Source organism: Topomyia yanbarensis, chromosome 2 (assembly GCF_030247195.1).
Source record: "Topomyia yanbarensis strain Yona2022 chromosome 2, ASM3024719v1, whole genome shotgun sequence".
In the NCBI taxonomy this organism is placed as follows: domain Eukaryota; kingdom Metazoa; phylum Arthropoda; class Insecta; order Diptera; family Culicidae; genus Topomyia; species Topomyia yanbarensis.
In genome coordinates, this window is record NC_080671.1 from 416,970,505 (window position 1) to 416,983,327 (window position 12,823).

General features: G+C 37.0%; 1 protein-coding gene across 8 annotated transcripts in view; it reads right to left on the reverse strand.

Moving 5' to 3' along the window:
* The window catches only part of LOC131685173 (spectrin beta chain, non-erythrocytic 1), a 418,083-nt gene that overhangs the window by 124,271 nt on the left and 280,989 nt on the right, over positions 1-12,823 (reverse strand). For 4 of the 8 annotated variants that reach the window (XM_058968701.1, XM_058968707.1, XM_058968700.1 and 1 more), the window contains exon 1: positions 11,813-12,416. The exons of 3 other annotated variants lie outside the window; for them this stretch is intronic. In XM_058968701.1, the coding sequence (XP_058824684.1) occupies positions 11,813-11,846 (34 nt within the window). In that variant the 5' untranslated portion in view covers positions 11,847-12,416. Of the gene's footprint in view, positions 1-11,812; positions 12,418-12,823 lie in introns of those variants that run through there. One more of the 8 variants, XM_058968706.1, reaches the window with a different exon arrangement.

A 12,823-nucleotide genomic window follows, 5' to 3' on the forward strand; every position in this document is an offset into this window, starting at 1 on the left:
CAAAATCCTCTTAATTCCATTTTTTTCAATATCACTTTTTATACTAAGTTCTGGGTATTCATTTATTGGACAAAAATAGGCATTTAATTATTCTGAACAACGAACAAATGCAATAATAATCATAAACAGCAATATTAGAACAACTTGTGTTAAACGGTTTTTTGACAAATAACTTCTCAATACGCTAAATACAAAGTTTTCATGTTTTCAACAAAATAATTTCAAATACTATTCTCTACAACTTTACTTTAGTTCTCCATAATAAGTTTTACGTGCGGTTAACTCTACAATTATTTTTTTCGGGAGATGTACTATATTACGTTATCATACTTTTTTCGAAAAGAGTGTACCTTCGAATTTATGGTCGGAAAAAGTGTTTTGGTAATTTGACTTTAAGGAACCTCCTCATCAGTGGCTCATAAAACGTATTTTTTAGGATTTTTTATTGAACACGAAATCAGCAAGAGAAACAAATGATCTTTTGAAAAGTTTTGAACATATATTTACTCAACACAGAGTTTTTTGAATGTCTAAATAAATGAAAATGGCGGATTTATAAATAGTCTCGTGCAGTAGCTCACCGCAGAGAACCAAAACTCCGTGCAAGATTCAACCGTAACGTAAATTTTACCAGAAATAAAAAGCGTGAAATATTTCCTTATTCGTAAGGTTTTTCTGCACATAATAGACTAATATGGCGATTGAAAGTTGAAATTTAAAACATTCTAGTCATTTTTAATTAGGCACTCTATTTTTCGACCTTTTTTGCAGTGTGTAAATAACATTGTAAAATGAGATTTTTTAAATGCATTTTTAGTTTAGTCTATGTACAATAAATTGTCGAAAAATAAGGTTTTACTTCTATAGATAGCATTTATAGTTTTTTGTAATTGTGCACGGAATTTTGAAAAACATGATTTTCAAGAAATGGGCTTTCATGTTTTTAGAAGTAAAAAAAATCAAATTAATGGAAACTGATAGGCATGAGATGTTAATCAGTTATATGTATTCTAAACCTTTGCAAGAATATTCTCTGAAAATAATTCTAACGTTTGAAAATCGATTTTTTGAAGCTGATTGATAAGAAGCCCCTCTTAAAAGAGCATAACTTGTGACCGAAACTATTTTTTTCCAGTGGTCCAACTGGGGCTGTAGAGCCGGATCCTCGAAAGGGCGACCGTTGCTCCTACACTAATTGATTATAATTTATCCCTACGGTTCACACATCTTTAAGAAAACTAAGTTGTGTTACGGTAACAACTACAATTGCAGACTGGGCTGGAGCTGTCACGCACTAAGTAATGCTTAAGGCCAATTGCTGATTGCGATATTGAGGCGTAAGGTTGAGACGTGGGTGCGTGGACATTTCATGATCGCGTGGGAGCGAGCGTTTATATGTTCGCACTTGATGTTGCGAGATCTTGGACGTAGGTGCGCAGGAACGCGAAGGGTTCGTCGAGCGTGTGTACGTTAATATGTTTGGGTGTGTGGGCGTTTGTGTTTCGTGTGTGCTAATGTGTATGTAATGTATGATCATTTGCACATTCGCGTAGGTTCTTGATAGTTCGCGCGGACCGCGAGTTTGATGTTTAAATTTGAGTGTATAGAAGAGAATCCAGCCATGGCGCCCTGAGACTTCTAGTGTATGCGTTCGTTTCTTTTTGAGACGAATATGGAAGGCATAGACCTAGGCTACTAGGACTAAAGATAGATTTCCGGACGTGACCGATTCATGATCGCGTGGAAGCGGGTGTTGGTATAGTCGCACTTGAATCGCAGTTTATAAATTCATAAGTGCTAACATAATACCTTGATCACCGGAGCGTATTTATTTGAGCGTGAACGTGTGCGATTGATCGTTGTTGTATGTTCTCACGTGTGACCGTATTTGTATTATCGCGAAGGACACGAGCGTTCTTATGTTAAAGCGTTTTATCACGTAAGCGTTTTTATGTTCAGTATACTAGCGTGTGTAGAACTTCTCGTGTATCAATTCGTTTATATCACCATTTGGCCGTTTGCATAATCGCAAGGGCTTTGTTGAATGTTTGGGGGGGGGGTGACTTTTTAAGTGATTCCTAGTCCGATTTTCACTCGTTAAATTTATATTTGACTTTTACTTTTTAATGTAATAAAAGTGGCATATATGAAGGTTGTTCTATCCCAGAGACTTCTATTTTTTATCATGTTTATGAAATGTTTTATGAAATTGAGTTTTTTGTCAACCTGACTTCCGACATTTAATTAGCAAGGGACTGTGAGGTGTGAAATATTTTTCAATATTAAGAGCCATAGTACTCAAGGAAGAGCAAGGCGTTAAAGGAAGAAAGTTTAGAAAAGCGTGGAATAGGGGCAAGCTTAGAGTTTCCCGACGACTTGACCTTTTGTCTTCTACCGCAGGAATCAAGATATTTTGGCATTTTTAAATGCGAATCACCTGAGTCTGCGGCATGTCCGGACAGCTGTAAAGTCAACTGAAAATCCGAGAAAGAATTACTAAACTTGGTCCTTTGTCCTGTATCATTCTAGCAACTATTAAACCACCGTAATGCTGTGCAACGGATCCTATGTTTATACAGTACTTCAAGCAACTACGCTTAATCTATCGTCTCGAAAGCCCTTTTGAAATCGAGAAATACCGTAACGGAGTATTTTTTTCGAGTTGTCCAAATGAACCTGTAGAGCTAGGATATCGGAAGGGCTCCCCGTCAGAATCACTAGAGCAGACAAGACGGGAAATGTCACCCACTAAAACAATGTTAAAGGCCAATTGCAGCGAGTTGTGAATGTGATATTCATTGTACGATTCAGATATGTGCGCGCGTAGGTACTTCACGATCGCGTGTAACTTCGCGAAGAGCTTGAACGTTTGTGCGTTAATGTGTTCGAGTAAAGCGCTTTTATACGTGACCGGATTATGGTCGCACGAACACATGTGTTTGTAGGCCCGCGTTTGAGACTGCGTTTATAGGTTATAAAGATAATAAGTTTTAAACGTTCTCTTAATCACCGGGGTGCTTTCATGCTTGTGAGATCGCGGACGTAGTGGTGCGTGGATGTAGCTCAAGCGTTTGTACGTTAACGTGTTCGTCACGTGTGCTAGCGTGTATATAACTTCGCGTGGATAAATTCAATATTATAACCGTGTGGCCCTTCGCATATTCGCGTGTGTTCTAGAATGATCGCGCGGACCGTGAATCTGATGCTTAACTTTCACTGTACAGTTTAGACACTAAAACAGTTTCCCCGTATCACTAGAGTTCCCGGTCATATCGCCATGAACGTGTTGTCTAGTGAATTTGAGCGTCATTTTTATGATTGGTTCAACTGAAGACATGATGCTAAGCTGCTAGAACCGAGTATAGACTTTCGGATATGACCAATTCATGATCGCGCGAGCGGTGGATTAATATTTGAGACAGCGTTTGTAAAATTTTAGGTACTAGAACGTTTACTTAATTACCGGGATAATTAAATGTTGGCGAGATTGCGGGCGTAAGTTTATGTGGAGTTTCTACAATTGCATGTTCGCGTTTGTGACCAGGTTTGTGTTATCGCAAAGGACACGAGCGTTTGTACGTTTGGAATGGGAGAGATTGTGAGTGTATATGAGAGAATATTCAATTGATTGTGATAGTGTTAGCATGAATCTAATTTAGGATATAGTAATAAAAAGAATCATAATATGCCGAATAAAGACTGTATAAATTGACCGCTATTATTTTTGTTATACGTGAGTAGTAGAAAAGCAAACTATTAGACGTACAACAAAAACAGACTGATGAAGTAGAAAAAAAGAACACATGTAACATGCAATCAAACTACTTGAACTCGCCTAATTTCAAGTAAATTATTTTTATTTGCCATTAATAGCAGCTGCATTCTGTTCGAATTTTATTATGCTTTGGCCGGGAATGGATGATTCACGTGCGTCGGTAAATTAATTGTATCTTAATTTATACAATCCAATCCTCCCGAATGAATCGAATAGAATGCACAAATGCACACCGGAAGGCTTACCCACTATTTTATCATATATGCCAGTTCTGTATCCATTCCGACCCAGCTGTCACAAATACTCGTACGAACACATGCACAGATAGACATACGACTAGGACATAACAATTGTACAGTAGTACTAAAAACTACAATTATTACTACACTAACACTAATAGGGTTTCTACTTTTACATTTCTGTAATTAGCTTGTGCACGACGACAAAGGCGATCGATAAATCGACACACAGTAACCCCTACTGCGAGCGGTGTCCAGCAACACGGCCGTTAAACTGTGGAACAATGTTTGCAAACACGTCCCACTACAAAAGCCAATCAACGTCGACCCGCCAGTCGGCCACGCCAGTACGCACAGGCTAGTGGTTGAGCGTTAGTTTGAGATGGTGCGAAGTATGAAAAAACATAAAACATAAAAAGGCCCATAAGCCCTCTCGGTCTCCTCGATGCACCACTATCGAGGCGTAATCCAATAACCATTTTAAAGCAATTGTCTGTCGGAGGTTCTTTGGCACTGATGCAAGAAATATGCTTGATGATGTTTGCAAAATAGTCAAACTCATCAACCTAGGGGGGGATTTTTTTGCTGATTTTTATAAGGAAAAAGTAAAAAAACATGAAAAGTGAGCTTACTATATTTCGTAGGGTTTTAGAGTTCCACGGATCAAATCTTCTTACATTTATTATGCTTAGTCTAAACACTGAAAAAAGTACCTGCCCGTGCATTTTGCTTTGCAGCTTTGTTCCTTATACGTAGTTGAAGTTGGCGTAAAAAGGTAAAGATGTTCAATAACTTTGAACGAATCAGTATTTTACAAACAGTCTTCAATAACATTGTGTGGCTCTAATAGCTTCACCTTGTCTTGAACATTGTTTGCACGAAAAGTCACAACGGAAAAAGTTATATAGGGTCATTCCACGCGAATTGACCAAGGCACGTGTAATCGACCTTCACGGATTTGAATCAAATTTGGAGGAAATGTTCATCTAGGGCCAATATATAAAATCCCAAATTTTTAAGTCAATTGAACCACCCCTCGGGTCATGGGAGCACCCCCGTTTTGACAAATTGCCAACTCTTGATTTTCTTTTGATCATATCGCCGGTTCTATTTACTCTAGAATCAAACCGCTAGATGGCTTTTGAAGAAAATTATTCAAGAGGTCTAGAAAAATATGAAGTTTTGGCGGCAGTGCTGCCAACTATGCGATTTTTTCAGTTAAATATTAAAAATTAATTTTTCCCACAATACATAAAATTTAATTTTGAAAATTCTAATGCCATCGTGTTCCTCAGACATTTTTACATAAGAAACACTTATAATCTCAATATAATTTGAGCGGATCCTGAGATACACCGTTTTGAAGCGAAAAAATCGCAATTTCCCATATAAAATCGCAAGCGCACAAACACTAAAAAACCAACTTGAGTATTCTGAGTTCAAACATGATTTTTCGTGAAGTAGACGAGAAATGATGAAAAACTGCGTTTTTGGTTTGCTTCTAGCAGATCAGGGTCGATTTCTATGACCGCTTGAAGATTTTCTCAATTTCGGCCAATAAAAATGGATTTTTATATGAGAAAATGCGAGTTTTTCCCTTCAAATTATATTGAGATTATAAGTGTTTATGTAAAAATGTCTGAGGAACACGATGGTATTAGAATTTTCAAAATAAAAATATATGTATTGAGAGAAAAATTAATTTTTTATATTTAACTGAAAAAAATCGCATAGTTGGCAGCACTGCAGCCATAAATACATATTTTTTCTAGACTCCTTGAATAATTTTCTTCAAAAGTCATCTAGCGGTTTGATTCTAGAGTCAATAGATATGATCAAAAGAAAATCAAGGGTTTTGGCAATTTATCAAAACGGGGGGTGCTCCCATGACCCGAAGGGTGGTTCAATTGACACATAAATTTGGGTTTTTTATATTGGCCCTAGATGAACAATTCTACCAAATTTGGTTCAAATCCGTGAAGGTCGATTTCAAGTTTGCATTTTTTTTTTTTGATCACTTCGCGACGTTTTTCAGCTATATTCTTTATTAAGAGCATTTCTACAATTTTTCTGATGCCAACTTTCTGGCCACTGTGCAGCGGTACTAAGAAAAATCGTACCAACTGTAAATGCCTTGTTAGCAACGAATCGAATATGGGTGTGTTTTACGTGTCAAAACTACTGTATCGACCAAATTTGGGTTCTGTTTCACCACACCACAAGACAACATTTGAGGTCGCAAACGAATGCAATCAATTCTTATTCTGGCATAAAATTTTTTTAGCGAACGAGGATCTAAACAATATATTGAATATCCTTCAACAAAACCTACATAAAGATCGAAAAAAATCGTTTTTTTTTGCAATCTTTCAGCAGCACGTAAAATTTGTCGCCTAAGATGTATCCTACTTTACTCCGCTTATGTCCTTGACATGACCCACATATTACATTTCTTACAAGAGAAATGTGTAAAATTCGCTCAAACTTTGAAAACTTTTTCCGAGGCCCGGAGGGCCGAGTCTCATATACCAATCGACTCAGCTCGACAAATTGTGACAATGTCTGTATGTGTGTGTGTGTGTGGGTATGTATGTATGTGCACTAATGTCATGTAATTATCTCAGCAACCGCTGCACCGATCTTAACGAAATTAGTTTCAAATGAAAGGTCCAACGTTGCCATTTGACACTATTATTTTTGTTTCTCGATATGTTGTTTACCTTCTGAGATATGGATGATTTTATCAAAACACAAAGGGTTTAAAGCAAATAACTTTCGAACAAAGCAAAAAAGTCATGCTGCCTGCACATAATTAGAAAGCTTGTAAAAATAGACGAACAAGCTATAGACTGTCAAAATCCGTTCACGAACGGCGGAGATATTAAACATTTTGTATTTTTATTTCTCGCTTACCAATTTCCACTAACTAAAAATGGGATCGTTATAGACAGAGTATTGCTTTACGGGTGTTTTAGGGCAAAACTAAACCGTTTTTGAATATCGGGGTATGAAAACACATCTGCGTGATTCAAGGAATTCGATTCCGTAAACATTTTGTGAATTTACTTGATAATTAACTATTCCTCAAAATTAATATCAAGTTTACTTCAAAGACAAAACAATGTGTAAATTCATTTCAATGCGAAAATTTGTCCAGAGTTGCTGTATTTATCTGTTGGATTAAGCATTGCGTTCAGTCGTGAGATAGACGTTGGATGGTATATAAATGCCCAGTTCACCAAGTAATCCACCTAGTAGTGAGAAGATAGTCTTCTAAAATAATTCATATTCATATTATACTCGTAGCATCACCGAAAGCAACTGTATTTTTGAATAACAAAATTCTAGTGAAAAATTATCTTCTTTTGCCAGATTTATATTATACTAATTATGGCGTAAAAATTATCATTTGCTTTATGTATAATAAAGATGTAAGGAATCAAAATTTCGCACTATATACAAAAATAATGTCACAGCACTAACCATCATTTACCATTCCTCACTTGTCGCCCCTCCCCACCCCTGATCTCTCACCAATCGTGTTCGTGGCAAATGTGACGATTAAGATCTATCCTGATATTTCCAAATCCATTTCCAAGATGTATCATAAGTTCTTCAACTAATCTGATATATTTGTTAGTATACAAGCTAATTTAATCTTGCGATGCATTTGTTCAGGTTAAAAAAAAAACAAACCAATTTTTGTCCTCTGTTTTCCTATAAATAGTTTTCCATTTTAGCGTAGAACAGAGCCACTTTCGGAAACAAAATAAATATTACATTCTACTTGAAAAAGAAAATATTTGTGGTCCTGGTAAAATTTGCAAAATATTTTTATTATGAGACAACTATAATTGATATAATTATAATTACTTTAATTAATTTATGTTCAAACCCTGCTTTCCTCTGCACTAAGGAGAGTCATGTGACCAAAAACCGAAAACTACATCAATTCCAATTTAATTGAATTCTATACTGAGTGTTTGTATATACTACAATTAAGGAAATCCTTGGGTATTTTAAATTGGGTAATATGGTTGTTTGAAGACAAAAATGTTAAAAAGAGACATCCCACGTGCACTTTTTTAAACTTTTCGTATCTCTACTGAATTTTGAATGAAACATGTGCTCAAATGTGTCATTTGAAAATTAAGAACACCTGTTTTGGGTTGATATTAATAAAAATGCAGATTCATTGTTCTGGAATACACTTTTATTAAAAATAACGGATCAAATTTCAAAAATATCCACAAATTAGATCCTGGGAAAATGGCACCCAAAGATCTCTAAACTATCCAACTATACTTGCATCTCAGTAAAAGGATGTTTTTAACTTATAGCGATGGTTTCAATTGCCCAAATTTTCCTTATGCTGAGAACGCTTCAATTGAAGCATCAATTCCAGAATTAGTACAGGCATTGGACAATTCAATAGACGTTTCGTTTGAGTGCTACGTAAATAAATTAGCGAGAATTACAATCACAATTTATGCATTGGACAGATAGTGAATTCACTGAATTTATGTCATACATATTACAATGTAACTACAACTGATACTGAGTTATACTGAAAACCCCAATATACATTTTTCATGATCAATGTGACTAAAAACATATTTAGTTGCGAAGAATAGGGTGAAGAGCCCATTTTTGTCATGTTTCTATTGTCACCATACCCATTTGAAGCCGTTTGTTAGAGCAGTGTCTGCCAGCTTTGTTCAACACATTGAGTTAACTGGTAGCGCAACAATAAGGACACTCGATTCGAGTTTTTGTTGCGATCAAACATGAGAATTTCACTGTTTTCAGCGCATTTGTGTTATTATATTGGATCTTAACAACGAAGCAAAGCTGTTGATGTCAATTTTAAGGCATTTCATTGATTGTAGGCTGATGAATTAATGAATTAGAACCTGCTTAGTATGGTGAAAATAGGCACTTTACCCTACGACTTGTAATTTCAAGTATGTTCGTGTATCAAAAGCAGTCCAGGGATACTTTCAATGGCCACTGGCTTTTCGATAAATTTAAATACTTATTCTTGTAGTTTGAACCATTCCTTTGTCATATTATTGTTTTGTGTAGGACTCATAAACCCATATCTCCAGAACGAGAATTCCGAACGAAACAATTCGCTAGTGATAAGGATGGGTGGAAAGAGACTGCATTGTAATCGACTGAATGTACGGCTTCTGTGCCATCGACAATAATATAATTGCCAACATAACCTAGACACTTGACACTCTTTTCTATACACTTCAATGCCAATGAATACTATTTACAGGTGGCCTTATCTCAGTTTACTATTTCTAGTTACGTGTTAAAATACTGGACCTGAAAATACAATTCTGTGCAAAAATCATTTTTCAGATATCTGTGACCAAAAAGACATTTTTTAATTCCAAGACAAATTTCTGGTTTAGATTCCTGATGACTAATTAAGGCCTATCAATATAGTAGAAACACCATATAATTCTAAAACGCCCTCAAGAAAAGAAGAACGAAAACGTGCTCTTTGCAATAGGATTTTCGCAAACACTTTAGAATATTCTGAAACAATGCTAATAATTTAATTTTTTTTTGGTCTTTTGGCTTAAGTGCCAATACCTTATTTAGGACTGGGTGTATCCAACGGGGAAAAACGATCGGAAATGGTGAGTGAAGCTAAGCAATCATGTGAAAAAAATTCCCCACCCAGAGGCGAGACTCGAACTCGCAACCTTTGAGACTCCGGCCCAATGCACCAACCCTTATGCTATCCCTGGGTATGGTGACATCCCAGAAAGAACATATGATTATCCCACTGGCGACGGTGATCGTACCCTGCCTGCAAAGCGAGGAATCACACACAACGGCAGCTGATCACCCCAACACACATTTGATCTATTTAATTTCCCCGCTAGATACCAAGGCCCGGGTTTTTATAATCGTCTGATGTCTAATTTTTAGTTCATTACCCATCGTACTTCGGTGGGTGACAGAGCTAATGAAGACTGTCGATTTCTGGTCCCTTGCCCAGTGAACAGAGGTATGACGGGAGCGAACCCACCTGTTCGAATTAAACTAATAATTCAATTCTTTTTGGTCTTTTGGCTTAAGTGCCAATACCTTATTTAGGACTGGTGGTATCCAATGGGGAAAAACGATCGGAAATGGTGAGTGAAGCTAAGCAATCATGTGAAAAAAATTCCCCACCCAGAGGCGAGACCCGAACTCGCAACCTTTGAGACTCCGGCCCAATCCCAAAAGGTTGCGAGTTCGAGTCTTGCCTCTGGGTGGGGAATTTTTTTCACATGATTGCTTAGCTTCACTCACCATTTCCGATCGTTTTTCCCCGTTGGATACCACCAGTCCTGAAACAATGGTTTTGGAATTCGTGAAATTCGTTTTATTCATTTACTTCATTTGACTAACATTTTGAAATTTCATTCCTTATACTCATTTTTCCAGATCATTCATTTCATGGATTATATTTGATATGTTTATTTTTATTTTAAATATTTGACTTATTTTAAATATATGATCATTTCATTTTAATGATTTTTTGCATTTAGCATTCTTTTGATTCATTTTGTCTATTCGACCTCATTTTATCTATTGTATTCATTTTTTTCTTTGTATGCATTCCGATCAGTTTATTATCTCATGCATCAGATTCGTATCAATTTGATTTATATTAATCATTCTTCTCATTTTATGAATAACTTTTTTTGCTTCATAATTATTTTAAATTGTTATTTGTTTTATTATTTTTCTTCAATTTAATCAGTTTATTCGAAGTGTTATTCGTGCAGGACTCGAAACTGTGCTTATCTCGCATCTAGTTGCTTGCCAACTTTGCGCGTGTTCGGCAAACTAATGAATAATACAACAGTGATATGTGTAAGAAATGTCTCATCTCACTGATAGGTGGATTAAATCGGTTTTTTTCCTTAGTCTTATTCACTCCACATTTTTGTGTGATTGTTTATAAGACTTGGTGCTAATTCGAGTAGTTCTCATGCATATTTCGCAGATAAAAATATCCTTCAAATGAATGAACTTCGTCGGGATACTTTACGTCAACCAAAAGCACCTAACCTTCATCCTGAAATTAATAATGTCACGCCAAGAAGCATTCCAGACTGTATTCTCACCGCGTCGATCGTAATTAACTCACGAAGTTCTTAGAAATAAATCTAGAAAAAAAGCACGAACGTGACCAGTTCATTTTACATTATCGCACACAAAACACGTCAACCGGTTGACCGAATGCCAAGGAAGTGACACTTATATCTGCCTTTTAAAGCCACGAAGCTTGACCGTGCTGCTTTTAAAATGTGCAAATGATAAAGCATTAATGGGTTTATATTAGTCATGGCCGATGCATTAGTTTTCCAAGGTCACCACCGCCCCGCACCGGTCTTAATGAACTAAGCTCGAAAGAATTTTTAACGCCAAAAAGATAATCAAAATCGATTCGGTTGATAATTCGATGCACACAATGCAAACCAAAAAAAACTGCACATTCCTTTGTGCACTGTCGATACAAGAGGTCCAAAATTAGCGGTTAGTTAATTTCAACGGAAAAAAACCAACAACAAAAAAACACGATAAAGGCATGGAATGTTTGCTGTTCTGTGATAACTGATAAGCGAAAAGTTACATTTTGTAGATATGAGGCGGAGCACAGAAAGAAGCGCTACGTTCGGTTGCAAAATGTTGTACTTCAATTTCATTACTCAAGTAGGATACCGTAAAAAAACATTAGTTTGTCACTAACTGAGCCTCATACTAAGAACTAGAACAAAAAGCTTACCAAAGCTACTACTGTATCGATTGTATAGCGACATCTTGGTTCACTGACACAGATCCTGTTACGTAATGCTTCCAATGAGATAAATCACAAAACTTCGATATTCTTCTTATTCAACTATGAAAACAAACAACCAATTTCCATCACAGGTCACTTTTCCTCCGTAACAAAATTAACTCGAGCTTTGAGCTCATCTGTGCACCACATGTGACATCTATTCCCTGCTGGTTGGCACCTCTTACGAGCACTGATTCGCGTTGGTCACCACCGCCTCCAGCTCCAGTAGGCTCGTCGTCGTCATCGAACAACACTCTCTGTACACGTCTTCTGTGCCCCCGTCCGTTATCAATCTAGCTAGCTAGCTGGCTAGCTCACCGCAGTCCGATCGTCCGACGAAGCTCAACACTTCACCGGCGATGATATTCACGCATCAGTGCAAATCACAGCAGCGAGGACAGGGTTTTCCTTTTTGTTGCAAATAAAATTGCAAACTATCTAGCTAGGCGACGCGGCACCCACTACTACTTACTGACACGTCTGACACGGAGGAAGGGTGAAACTCCGCGACACGAACTTTACACTCGTCGGTCGGTGTCCGAATCGCAACTGAACTGGTGATACGCTCCGGTTTCACAGAATCACCGATGGTTTCACTTATTGCAGACAGTCAGTGTGTACATTTTGGGCTATCTTTATCTATGGTTGTTCTGTGTTCCACGTAGGTATGTACATATCTATCTAACACAGTATGTACCGAGCGGAAAGAGATAAAAAGGTGCTGATTTTCATGGGCCTCAGTGGCTCACAAAAAAAAGGGGGAACAATTGTCCCAGTCGCTGGACGTATGTATTTATATGTTAATTCAAAACTGATTATGATGGCAGACAAATTTGCTTTAATTTGATATTGAATAGGGTCATCCGATTGGGCCACCGCATTTTTGGACGTACCGTCCAAACCGTGTAAATCCATTCTGACGATGACGGAATTTGATGGCAAAACGGTAGTCTGTTA